At 55.9% G+C, this 12499-nt stretch overlaps 1 protein-coding gene across 1 annotated transcript; it reads left to right on the top strand.

Moving 5' to 3' along the window:
* The first annotated feature begins 3928 nt into the window (after nt 1–3928).
* Nucleotides 3929–11817, top strand: DCAF15 (DDB1 and CUL4 associated factor 15). The gene is made up of 13 exons (XM_082835098.1): nt 3929–4075; nt 5645–5742; nt 5832–5967; nt 6603–6709; nt 6789–6928; nt 7014–7184; nt 9349–9783; nt 9889–9980; nt 10083–10211; nt 10304–10389; nt 10620–10724; nt 10802–10917; nt 11300–11817. Exons 1-13 carry the CDS (start codon nt 3944–3946, stop codon nt 11353–11355), a joined length of 1803 nt encoding a protein of 600 aa, XP_082691224.1. The 5' UTR covers nt 3929–3943; the 3' UTR covers nt 11356–11817.
* The last annotated feature ends 682 nt before the right edge of the window (nt 11818–12499 follow it).

Genomic DNA, 12499 nt, shown 5'->3' with positions numbered 1-12499 from the left:
CTAGTTCTCTCTCATAGGACTTGCCCTTGGGACCCCTCCACCATGCTGTGAGGAAGCCCAAGACACTTGGACAGACCACTCTGCTCTGTTCTGGCTGACAGACAGCATTTGCTGACAGACAGCATGAGGCATGAGAAAGCCTTCAAGGTGACTCCAGCCCCAGGTACCATCTGACTGCATGAGCGACCTCAAGTGAGAACTGCCCAGCTGAGCTCCACCAACACTTAGGACTGAGAGATAATAATACTAAATGATTATTGTAATTTTATACCACTGTTTTTGGTGTCGTTTATTATACAACAATGGATAACGGATACAAGGTCTCTTCCATTGGGGCAGGTGGGGCTCTGGAAAGGGGATGAGGGGGACTCCCTGTCTGGTTTCCTTCATCTTGCTTAAGGAAGTCACTGACTTAACTCCCTTCTCGCCTCCACCCCAATATCCAATCCATGAGCATCGCCCCTCATCTCTGCATATGACCACTTTTCTCTTTCTGCTACTACCATCTGAATTCAAGACACCATCACAGCCATAATGACCTTTCCCCCTTTAAAAACTTTTAAACTCTTTAAAAAACATTTTATTTTGAAGAATTTTTTGATTTACAGGTCTGTGCTATGGACTGTGCTTGTGTCCCCCTGAAATTCAAATGTTGAAGCCCTAACCCCCCCACAATTTGATGGTATTAGGAGTTGGGGCCTTTGCGAGATAATTAGGTTAGGCAGGTGGAGCCTTTATGAATGGAATCAGTGCCCTTATAAGGGAGCTTTCGAGCTCTCTGTCTGCCTCTCTCTCTCTCTCTCTCTCTCTCTCTCGCTCTCTCTCTGCCATATGAGGGTACAGCAAGGAGGCACTGTCTACAATCCAGGAAGTGGACTCTCACCAGACACCAGATTTGCCAGTGCCTTGATCTTGGACTTCTCAGCCTCCAGAACTGTGAGAAATAAATGTTTGTTGTAAATCTACCCAGTCTATAGTATTTTTGTTATAGCAACTCGAACAGACTAAGATAATTGCAGATAATTTGTACAAAGAATTCTTGTCTACCCTTCACCCAAGTGCCCCAAATGTTAACATCTTGCCTAGCCATGGCACATTTGTCACAACTAAGAGATTAACCATTATTGGTATAATACTATTCACTAAACTGCAGGTTTAATATGAATTTCCCCAAAAAAGGACACTCTGATGTCCTTTTTTTTTTTTTTTTTTTTTTTTTTTTTTTTGCGGTACGCGGGCCACTCACTGTTGTGGCCTCTCCTGTTGCGGAGCACAGGCTCCAGACGCGCAGGCTCAGCGGCCATGGCTCACGGGCCCAGCCGCTCCACGGCATGTGGGATCCTCCCAGACTGGGGCACGAACCCGCGTCCCCTGCATCGGCAGGCGGACTCTCAACCACTGCACCAGCAGGGAAGCCCTGATGTCCTTTTTTGGTTCAGGATCCCATCTAGGACATCAAATTTCATTTGGTTATCATGTCTTCTTAGACTCCTCTAAACTGTGCCAGTTTCTTGGTCATGCTTTCTCATGACCTTAACACTTTTGAAGTATACTGGTCAGGACTTTTGTAGAATGTCCTGTTCCTCCATTTGGGACAATCACTTGATGTTTCCTCATTAGATGGAGGTTATGGGTTTTGGAGACAATGCCAGAGAGGTGCGAGTGTCATCACATCACATCAAGAGCCCATGACTTATCACTATTGATGGTAAACTTGATCACTTGATTGAGGTGGTATCTGCCAGGTTCTTCAGTGCCAGGTTACTTCAGTGCCAGTGTCCCCTTTCCATTCTTTCTTCCTTATAAGTGAGTCACTAAATCCAGCCTACACCCAACGAGGGGAATTAAGCTCCACCTCCTGGAGGGAGGCACAGCAAATAATTTGTGGACATATATTTAAAAACTGCCAGTACTGAATAAATATTTTAGGAGAGATACCTTTAGGGTAGGCAAAAGTCCTATTTCTCCTTCAAGTTTCATCCATGAATTTTAGCATCCATTGGTAGATCTTGCTTGCTGCAATGATTACTGTGGTAATTGTGTGATGATGATTTTCTATTTCCCTCCCTCATTCCTTCTACCTTTATTATTTTTATTTATTTGTTTGTTTATTTATTTCTCTGCATCAGGTCTTAGTTGCGGGGTCTTCGTTGCAGCATGCAGGATCTTTCATTATGGAACGCAGGCTCTTCGTTGTGGTGCGCAGGCTTCTCTCTAGTTGTGGTGCACAGGCTCTAGAGCATGCAGGTTCAATAGTTGCAGAGCACGAGGGCTCAGTAGTTGCAGAGTGCCAGGGCTCTCTAGTTGTGGCGCATGGGCTCTAGAGCGGGCAGGCTTAGTTGCCCCATGGCATGTGGGATCTTAGTTCCCCCAAGAGGGGTCGAACCTGTGTCCACTGCATTGGAAGGCAGATTCTTAACCACTGGACCACCAGGGATGTCCCCTACTTTTATTATTATTCCCTCATCTTCTATAAGGAAGATTGGTGCCTTCCCTCCCCAATTATTTATTCAATCATTTATTTATACCAGTATGGACTCATGGGTATTTAATTCTTTGGATCACAATGATCTTTTAAAGTTCATCTCAGATTCCATCATCTTCTATTAAAAACCTTCCAGAGACTTCCTTTTATGCCTTCCCTCTTCCTTAAGAGTGAAATCCAGGTGTCTTTCTTACCTACAAGCCTCATACACTCCCTACCTGCTTCCTGGTCCTTGTCTGTTTTCCTTTCTTACTTTCTTTCTTGCTCATTCCTGTTCTGGCCCAACTGGTCTCTTTATGGTCTCTCAATCTTGACACCCTGAAACCTTTGTTTTTGCTGGAATATTCCTCCTCCTCACCTTCACAGGGCCCCTCACTAACTACCCTGTTTAAGCAGCCTTCTTCCTTCCTCTCTAATCCTAGCTGGAATTAGATAACATAAATTAATTTCCTTGTTTATTATCTGTCTTTTTTACTGCTGTATCCCCAGCGCTTAGAACATAGTAGGTGCTCAATAAGTATTTGTTGAATAAATGAATGTGAGAGGCTTGGAAGAATATGAGAGCCAGATCCATTTGATTCTTCTCTAATTATAGTAACAGTTTGCATCTGGGGTATATATGTACCATTCAGGAACGCTACACTGTAAGGCTCAGTTTCATCATGTGTAAAATGAAGATAATAAAAGGACCCATCTCCAAAACGGTTTTGAAAGTTAAATGAGCTAAAAGCACAGGAAGATGATACTCATAACAGACATTAAACAATTGTTATTACTATCATCTATAAAAGGGGCATAACAGCGACCTACTACATAGAACCGTAAGCTCAGAACTGCTTCTGGCAAGTGTAAAGTGATATACAAGTGATTAATGTTGTCATTATTACCATCATCATCATCCAGTCAGGCCGCCCCCAGACCATCTGAAAGATGTTTTAATCGAATTTCTTCCTTTTATTTTGCTAATCCCTTCCTTCGGCCCGGCCCGGTGGCCCCGGGATGCTCGCCAGGCCTCCGCGCACCCGGACGGGGCGCGGAGATCCCTGGGCTGGGAATTCTGGTCCTTCTGGACCACAGGCTCCCATCGCCCCGCCCACAGGCCTGGACCACCTGGGTCTCCATGGAAACCCACCAGCCACAAGGGGGCGTGACGCCGTGGGGACTGATGGGCGCCTCTGCCTATTGAGTCAAAGTCATCTCGGCGAGGAGCGCAAATGGGGCCTCTGACGGGGGCGTCCTTGCGGGAAGGCGGGAATACGGCGACAGGCCGCGGGGACTGTACCGTCTCTACCAATCAAGGGCCGAGGTGGCTGTGATGGACAGGCGTAGCGGGCAAAGGCCTTGAGTGAGGGCTTTCACCCAACCCGCGGGCGGCAGTGCCGAGAAAGGGCCAATGAAGAGGCGGAGGGGGTGGGGCTAAGAGGCCGGTTGCTCCGGAAGTGGAGGGAGGGGGTGAAAATGGCGCCCAGCTCGAAATCGGAGCGGAACAGCGGGGCCGGGAGCGGCGGCGGCGGCCCTGGGGGCGCCGGGGGGAAGCGGGCAACGGGGCGGCGGCGGGAGCACGTCCTCAAGCAGCTGGAGCGGGTCAAGGTGAGGCCTGGAGTCTGGGAGGAGCGCGTCGAAGGGTGGGGAGGAGGGACGAGGGAGGCGGAGGGAGGGAGGGCGTTCGCGGGGTGAGGGGTTGGGGGCGGAGCCCCGGGGGAGGGGGGCTCGGAGGAAAGGGGTTGGGCGGGGCCCCGGGGAGACGGCTTGGATTGGGGGGGCTGCTGCGGGAGCTTGGATGAAGGGGGTTGGGGGCGGGGTCCCGGGGATGGGGCTGGGGGCGGGGCCCCGTGAAGGGGGCTTGGATGGAGGGGGCCTTAGAGGCCGCTGGGGGAGTAAGGAGGAAGGGGGCGATCCAGGGTCAGACTCATTTTTCAAAACCCTGCTCCCACGGCCCTTCCGTTATGGAGCCTTACCGCCCCCTTGGCAGAGCCCTTGCTACCGGCTTTGGGATTCCTCCGCCTGGGGTTCCTCTCTGTCCAGCTCTGACCACAGGGGAGCTGGGAGTTCCTGTAGCTGCGTCTGCCTCCCGCATTGAATGGGAGGGAGCTCCCTGGAGAAGGCCTGATCTTCAGCTACCTGAGCAGGGCTCTGTCTCCCCATGATACTGTAAACTCTCAGTGTGCTGGGATCTTTCCCCCATCAGTTTGGGAGCTCCGGGAGGGCGGACAGTCTGCTGTCAGGTCAGCAGCAACTGGGGCAGGTCTGTGTCTCCATGGATTGGGAGTAGTGTGCCTTGTCCATTAGGCTGGGAACTCTGTGAGCGCAGGGCTGTGGCTTCTCCTTTTGACTGGAGTTCTTTGGGCAGGGACAGTCTCCACCCTCAGCTTGACTGCTCCTGGGTTGGGCTGTGGCTCCGCCCTTAGCTTGGAAGCTCCCTGGACAGGGATTGTGTCTCCCCAGCAGCCTGGGCCTCGCTGACAGGGCTGTTCCACCCTGGGATCTCCTTGAGGGCTGGGTTGTATCTCCCCCATTAGACTGGATAGCAGGGTCCAAGGTGCTCTGATCCCCCAGTGCCCAACTTGTGCCTGCCTGGCCCCGCAAATCCGTCCTTGGTGAAGTTTTTGGGATGAGGGAGTCTGTTGGAAGGGGGAATTGGGCAGGAGTTGGAAGGTCACTGGTCAGGTTTACCCTTCTGTCTGCCTCAGCTGGCCCCCGAGGGTCCTGTGCGCCCCGTGTATGGGCTAGTGGGTCGGGAACAGGTGAGTGTAGTTGGTCAAGCCCCCATTCCAGGCTCCTTAGCGGTTCTCGAGGCCCACAGCTCACTGTGCAGTGAGGCAGCCTTCAGGAAGGCAGCTCCGTGGCCCAGTGTGGGCCAGGGGTGACTGGGGGCGGTGATGCCAGTCCTAGTCCTCAAAGGTTGGGGGCTTAGGCAAGAGGAACCCTGAGGCTATGGAGGTGGGAGGATGGCTCGGGTCCCTGGTGGAGAGTCAGGCTCACGCCGTTTGCACCTTCCAGAGTTTGGACCTCCCTGGACCGTTATGGTTGTCAGGGAGTAGGCCTGCATGGCTGGGCTGGACCCCGAAGGTGCTGCTCGGCCTTGGGTGAGGGGACTGGGGGGCTGCAGGCTGTTTCCGCCACGTGGCGCCTCAAGAGCCCTGGCTGCCCCTTCCTCAGATCAGTGGGCAGCTCTCTCCTCGCCTCTTCCGGAAGCTGCCACCCAGGGTCTGCGTCTCTCTCAAGAACATTGTGGACGAAGACTTTCTCTATGCAGGGTGAGGCTGGGGCCAGGCAGGGGGGTGGCTGGGTGGGGCGTCAGGCTGGCCCTGACCTGGTCACTCTGCCCCTCCCCCCATCCACACAGACACATCTTCCTGGGCTTTTCCAAGTGCGGCCGTTATGTTCTCTCCTACACCAGCAGCAGCGGGGACGACGACTTCTCTTTCTACATCTACCACCTGTACTGGTGGGAGTTCAACGTCCACAGCAAGCTCAGGCTGGTAGGGCCAGGCCTGGCGCTGGGCGTCCCTTCCAACAGCACGGCTCCCACCGGTCACGGCACCCCTCTGAGCCTCGGGTTTCATGTCCGCAAATGAGAACAGCGTACTCATGGGGCCATTGCTGAGACTCCAAGTGTTAGGTCGAAGTGTAGGAAATCGCCATTTTTAGAGTTGAAAATGGGTAAACGGCAGCCATTTCATATGGTTTGAGGGCTCAAGCCAGGAGGGGCCCATTAGCTTTGTTAGGACCCGGCAGGCTGCCACACCCAATTTAGCCCTGACCTCGACTCCTCAAATGCTCCACCCCAGGAGGTGAGTGCCATTAACCCCAGTTTACACATGAGCTCAGAGAGGAGAACAGGTTTCAGGGTGGGTTGAGCTTGGAACCGATGTGTCTGGCTGAGCCCCCTCTGCTGGGGCAGGGCTCTCCTTGGCCGTGTCCTATCCTGGGCCCGGCCTCCCTGTGTCCCCCACTTGTGAGGGGAAATGCTTGTGAGTCTCCTCAGCCTGTCCTCAGGAAGGCAGAGGGTGCTGGTGGGGGCTGTTTGGGGCTCCCTGGCCCGGTACTGCTGGCTGGTGCAGCCTCGGGTGGGCCTTGGGCCCGCTCGGACCCCCGACCCAAACATGCCTCTCAGGTCCGGCAGGTACGGCTCTTCCAGGATGAGGAGATCTACAGTGACCTGTACCTGACCGTGTGCGAGTGGCCCAGTGACGCCTCGAAGGTCATTGTCTTCGGCTTCAAGTGAGACTTAGGGATAGGGTGGTCAGGGGTGGGTGGGGCGGGCGCCTGGGCCAGGCTCTGAGGCTGTGCTGGCCCCCAGCACTCGCTCAGCCAACGGCATGCTCATGAACATGATGATGATGAGCGACGAGAACCACCGGGACATCTACATCAGCACCGTGGCCGTGCCGCCGCCAGGACGCTGTGCTGCCTGCCGGGACGCCAGCCGCGCCCACCCAGGTGAGGGGCCGGGGCCTGGGGCGCAGGCTGCCTGTTTCCCCGCCCTGGGGCCACAGCTGAGCCTGCGTGGCCTGTGTTGCTGCAGGTGACCCGAGCGCGCAGTGCCTGCGGCATGGCTTCATGCTGCACACCAAGTACCAGGTGGTCTACCCCTTCCCCACTTTCCAGCCCGCCTTCCAGCTCAAGAAGGACCAGGTGGTGCTGCTCAACACCAGCTACTCCCTGGTGGCCTGCGCCGTCTCGGTCCACTCGGCAGGTAGGCCCCCAGGTCTGAGGACAGGCCCTTTGCGCGTGCGCTGTCAGCCTTGGGGCCCTGTGACCTAATGACTTGGCCAAGCGGCCCTGCGAGCTCGGTGCTGTCACTACGCCGCATCACAGATGAGGAGACCAGGGCCCTGGGGAGGTGAAGTCCCTCATCCAAGGTCACACAGCCAGGAAGTGGGAATGTGGCATCCAAACCCAGCCACTCCCCACCCCAGCGCTGTCCAGGAGAACTTTCCACAGGGCTGGGATGTTCCAGATCTGCTGTATCTGCTATAGCTGCCACCAGTAGCCACTTGACCGTGGCTCATGTGCCCAAGGAACTGAGTTGTTCAATTTAGTTTTAGTCATGTTAAGTTCAAGTAGTCACGTGCGGTCAGTGGCTACCATGCTGGACAGTATAGTGCGTTCTTCTCCGCAAAAAGAGAAATGTTGATTTAAAATTTCAGGGAGTGGTTAGTGGACAGATGGCCTTCTTACATCTTTGATGATCGCAGAAATGCCAGTGAAAATCAGGTGATGTCCCCCAGCAGAGTGGCAGATGTTAAAAGGCTGGATAATGCCACTGGCTGGTGGCAGCGTGGGGCCCTGGGGGCTCTCCCGCTCTCCCAGGGCCTTATGGCAACAGACGTGCCTGTGGCCCAGCAGCGCTGCACCCAGACCTGTCTGAGTGTTTGGTGGCAGGAGCCAGGGGCTGCCTGGTGTCCATCACTGGGGTTTGGGGAGGTAGGACAGGGTGGGCGCTTCCCTTGGGTCAGCAGGGAGAGCCCCAACGTGCACATCTGTGGAGAGTGTACCTTAAAGACATGTTCAAGTGCAGAAGAAACACAAGAAGATCTGCCACCTGATACTGATACCAGTTATATTTAAATTTAAGACGTGTTCCAATTTTGCCAGAATGCAGTCAAATAAAGATGCCCACTGCGAATTCCCTGGTAGTCCAGTGGTTAGGACTCTGTGCTTTCACTTAGGGCCCGGGTTCAGTCCCTGGTCGGGGAACCAAGATCCTGCAAGCTGCGCGGTGCAGCCAAAAAAAAAAAAAAAAAAAGAAAAGATGCCCACTAACTACATTTAAAATGGTTGTCCCTAGGGGTGTGGGAGGGTAATGGACATGAAAAGAGGATTCTATGTATATAACTAAGCCCACGGACCAGCAAGGGGCAGGGTGCTTTGTCCTCAGGCGTGTCCAGGGGGCTCCCACCCCTGCCCTGGCCACCTGTGCTGGCATGGGCGAGGCCCTGCTTCTTGCCAAGCCGTGAGCCCCCAACAAGCCAGGCCTGGATGGGGCCGCCACCCCCTGCCCCGTTAGGAAGGACCACATGGGACAGGGTTCAGCCCGTGTGCACACAGCCCAGGTGAGGGGCATTGTCATCAGTGGTTAACACTCATCTCACCCTAGGAGGGTATTCACACAGAGGGGGAGTTTTGACTTGAACATTTTCCACTCACTCCCCCTCCCCTCCGGAAGAAGCGCCACCACTCTGGCAGACAGGAGTTCGTTGGCAGACTTGTATTATCTCTCAGTGCGACCTTGGACAAGTTTCTCTGAGCCTCAGTCCCGAGTCTGAACTGGGAGGACAGTTCCCCTCTCCAAGGGTTGCTTGAGGGGGGCCTAAATGAAGCAGGGCAGGCAGAGCCCAGGGCCTGGCCATGCTGCTGCTCGTGAATGCACTGGGTTCTCCACACTGACATTCCCCAGAGGGGAATCTGCCTCCCAGTCAGATGGGGTCATAGAGGCCTGGGATTCGGGCAGTCTGTGCCTGTGCTGGTCTGGCTCGCGTTGGGAAGGACAGAGGGCTGTGTAGTAAACTGTCAAACTTAAGTGGCTTTTATCTGGTATGATGATGACATGTCAGCTTACCAAGCGCAGGGATTTTTGTCTGTCTTCACTCCTCAGTCCTCAGTGTGTGGCATACAGCAGATGCTCAAGAGGAAGGTTTGAATGAACATGATTGTGTGTGTGTGTGTGTGTAAAAGTCCTTTTTCCCTTTTGGGTGTTTCAGACTGACCTCAGAATATGTACATCTTCTAGAGGGGTCTCCTCATGGTGGATTTCTAAGAACCCTCCAGCATAATGAGGGAGATCGGAAGAGCATTCTGGACTTGAACTCATCTATTGACCCCTTTCCCACATCCATCACTTTATTTTTATGTTCCAGGTGATAGCAGCTTCTGCCAAATCCTGTACGACCACACCACCTACCCCCCGGCCCCTCCCAGCCCCCCTGGGCCCCAGAGCCCAGAGCTGCCCCCTGTCCTCCCCACCCTCTGCCCCGAAGCGGCCCCAGCCCGGCCCTCTGGGGCCCCCGAGCACTCGCCTGCCATCGCCAAAGCCAAGGAGTTTGTGGCTGACATCTTCCGCAGGGCCAAAGAGGCCAAGGGTGGGGCCTCGGAGGAAGTCCGGCCACCCCCCTGCCCGGGGCCCTCTAGCAGCCGCTGCCGCCTGCCCTCTGAGCCCCTGGCCCCAGGTGGGGAGGCGGTGCCCCGGGACAGCCCCCTTGCAGCAGAGGTGCCCGCTTCCGAGCCTGGATACGTCAACTACACCAAGCTGTATTATGTGTTGGGGTCCGGTGAGGGGACGGAGCCAGAGGATGGTGAGCGGGGAGCCCACCTGGTGGGGTCCCAGGCGTGGGAGGCTGGCCTGGAGGGGCCTCTAGGCCTCCTACCGCCATCCCTACCCCCACATCCTGCCCCCTCAGAGTTGGAGGATGACAAGATCTCCCTGCCCTTCGTGGTGACTGATCTCCGCGGCCGCAACCTACGGCCCATGCGGGAGCAGGCTGCCGTCCAGGTTGGTGCTGGCAGCGGGCAGGCCCAGGGGCAGCTCCAGGGGGACCTGCTGGGATGGCAGTTGGCGCAATCCTCCCCCTCCCTCTCTGCCCACTGTCCACAGGGTCAGTACCTGACAGTGGAGCAGCTCACACTGGACTTCGAGTATGTCATCAACGAGGTCATCCGCCATGATGCCACTTGGGGTCACCAGTTCTGTTCCTTCAGCGACTACGATATTGTCATCCTGGAGGTGGGCCCAGGTGTCGGGCAGGGCAGGCCCAGGGCCTCCCAGCTCTGGGCAGCACTCTCAGTGTGTGTCACCATCCACATCCCACCCCCTAGGTCTGCCCAGAAACCAACCAGGTCCTCATTAACATTGGCCTGCTGCTCCTGGCGTTCCCGTCCCCCACTGAGGAGGGCCAGCTCCGGTGAGTGGGCAGGGACCCCACCCTCACCCTTGCCCAGCGGGGTCCTGCACTCAAGACCTCTCAGTGGGGGGAAGGGGGGATGTGGGAAGATTCCCCCTACCCACCAAAACTTGGACTGGCCGCTCATTACTGCTTCAAAGATAAAGGCCCCTCTGGGTAGCCTGGGTTCAAGCTCAAGGACCCTGTGGTCCCACTCTTTCTCCTCTGCTCACCATCCCTCCCCGCTGTAGACCAAAGACCTATCACACCAGCCTCAAGGTGGCATGGGACCTCAACACGGGCATCTTTGTGACAGTCAGCGTGGGCGACCTCACTGAGGTCAAAGGGCAGACCAGGTGAGGCAGGGCCGGGGGCCAGGGCTGGGGGTGGGTTGGGCCAGGGTGAGGAGAACTGCTCACCCCCTCTCCCTCAGCGGCAGCGTCTGGAGCTCATACCGCAAGAGCTGCGTGGACATGGTCATGAAGTGGCTGGTGCCCGAGAGCAGCGGCCGTTATGTCAACAGGATGACCAACGAGGCGCTGCACAAAGGTGGGCCCTGTGACCTGACGACAGTCCAGAACTGAGGTCCTTATCCTGGGGCCAGGCCAGGCCCAGAGCACGCACTAATCCCTAAGTGTTGCTGAATGGAGGAGCACATTGGCTGAGCTAGTGGACACCGTGGCATTGGGTGAAGGGAGGGCAGCCCAGGCCAAGGCCAGGGGGCCAGCTCAGGTGTGGCACCTGGGGGCCCCCGGCCAGTCATTCAGTCATTCAACAGACATTGAAAGGCTGCAGGCAGGAGGCAGACATAACTTTGCAGGGTGCCTGCTTTCCAGAACCTTTTGGGCCCATATCAAGTCAGGGAAAGAGGCCTCTCCTACAGTCTGGGCAGGCCAAGGTTCCAAGGCTTTGTCCCCACCCTTCCCTGCAGGGTGCTCACTGAAGGTTCTGGCAGACAGTGAGCGATACACGTGGATTGTGCTGTGAGGGCCCGGCCGCCCTGGACACTGACTCCAACTACCTCCGCGGCCTGGGAGCTGGCCGCCTTCCCGGCAGCCTCTGCCGACCGACCGATGACCGGCACTAGTGTTAGGCTGCGGGAAGGGGGCTGGGCGGGGCAGCCCCTGGTGGCCTGAGAGTCTGGACGCTTCTTATTTATGCCTATTTAAGTTGGAAAGGGGCAGAGGGAGGGAGCCCCCTGCCCCACCAGCCTTGAGCGCCCGCCTTCACCCTAAGCTGGGCGTGGGCCCTCGTTCCTCACGAGTTTGCCCCTTTTCTCGGCTACAGGTGTGGAAGTTGCCCCCCTACCCACACCCCAGGGAGGCCAGATGGATCCCATGCCCCTGCCCTGTCCACCCCCAGCCTCTCCCCCGACCTGAGGTGGTGAACCTCGTGGCCATCACACCTCCCCTTCCCGGCCCTGTTGTTCCTCTTCACATAATAAATGTTTTATTTCTGAACCTCACTGAGTTCCCTTTACTGCCTGCCACTCAGGTGCTCGGGGCCCAGCTGGAGCCCCCAGCCCCAAGGTTCCCACCAAGGCCCGGCAAGTCAGCAGTAGGCAAATATCACAGCGGAATTTATTGTGTTTTAAGAAAGACTACAAAAAGGTAGAAAACAGCTCGGCACACTAGACTACCACACGCGTGGACACTTCCACCACCAGGAGAAGGGAGGCCCCGAGGGGTAAGGAGGGGGAGTCGGCAAGCCACCCCAAAAGCTGGAGCACACGGAGCACACAAAATAGTGATTTTTATACAATAGATCAGGTTTGTTTTTTCTTTTTTCTTTTTTTCGCTTTTTGCCATAAACATCTATCTCACAGGTTGAAAACACTGAGAAAACCGGAACAGATAAGGCCATGATGGTTGGAAAAAAACCCAACAAGTTACCGACTCCGCTCAGGCGGCGCTCACAAATCGCACAATAGTCATGTGGAGGGTGGGGATCGCACGCATGGAGGAGAAGCACGGTCTCCAGGGAGAGTAGGAGCGTAGAGATTCCATTACAGACCAGCGGCGAGGAGGGCCCAGGACTTGGGGTCCAGGATCTGAGCGAGTGGAGCACCCAGCCCTGGCTGGGGCAGGCGTGGGCACTTCCGGGCCCGCTGCCTGCAGCAGGTCCCTCTGGG

This window comes from Leucopleurus acutus (assembly GCF_964270905.1).
Source record: "Leucopleurus acutus genome assembly, chromosome: 3".
Lineage (NCBI taxonomy): Eukaryota > Metazoa > Chordata > Mammalia > Artiodactyla > Delphinidae > Leucopleurus > Leucopleurus acutus.
This window is presented reverse-complemented; position numbering and strand designations above follow the sequence as displayed.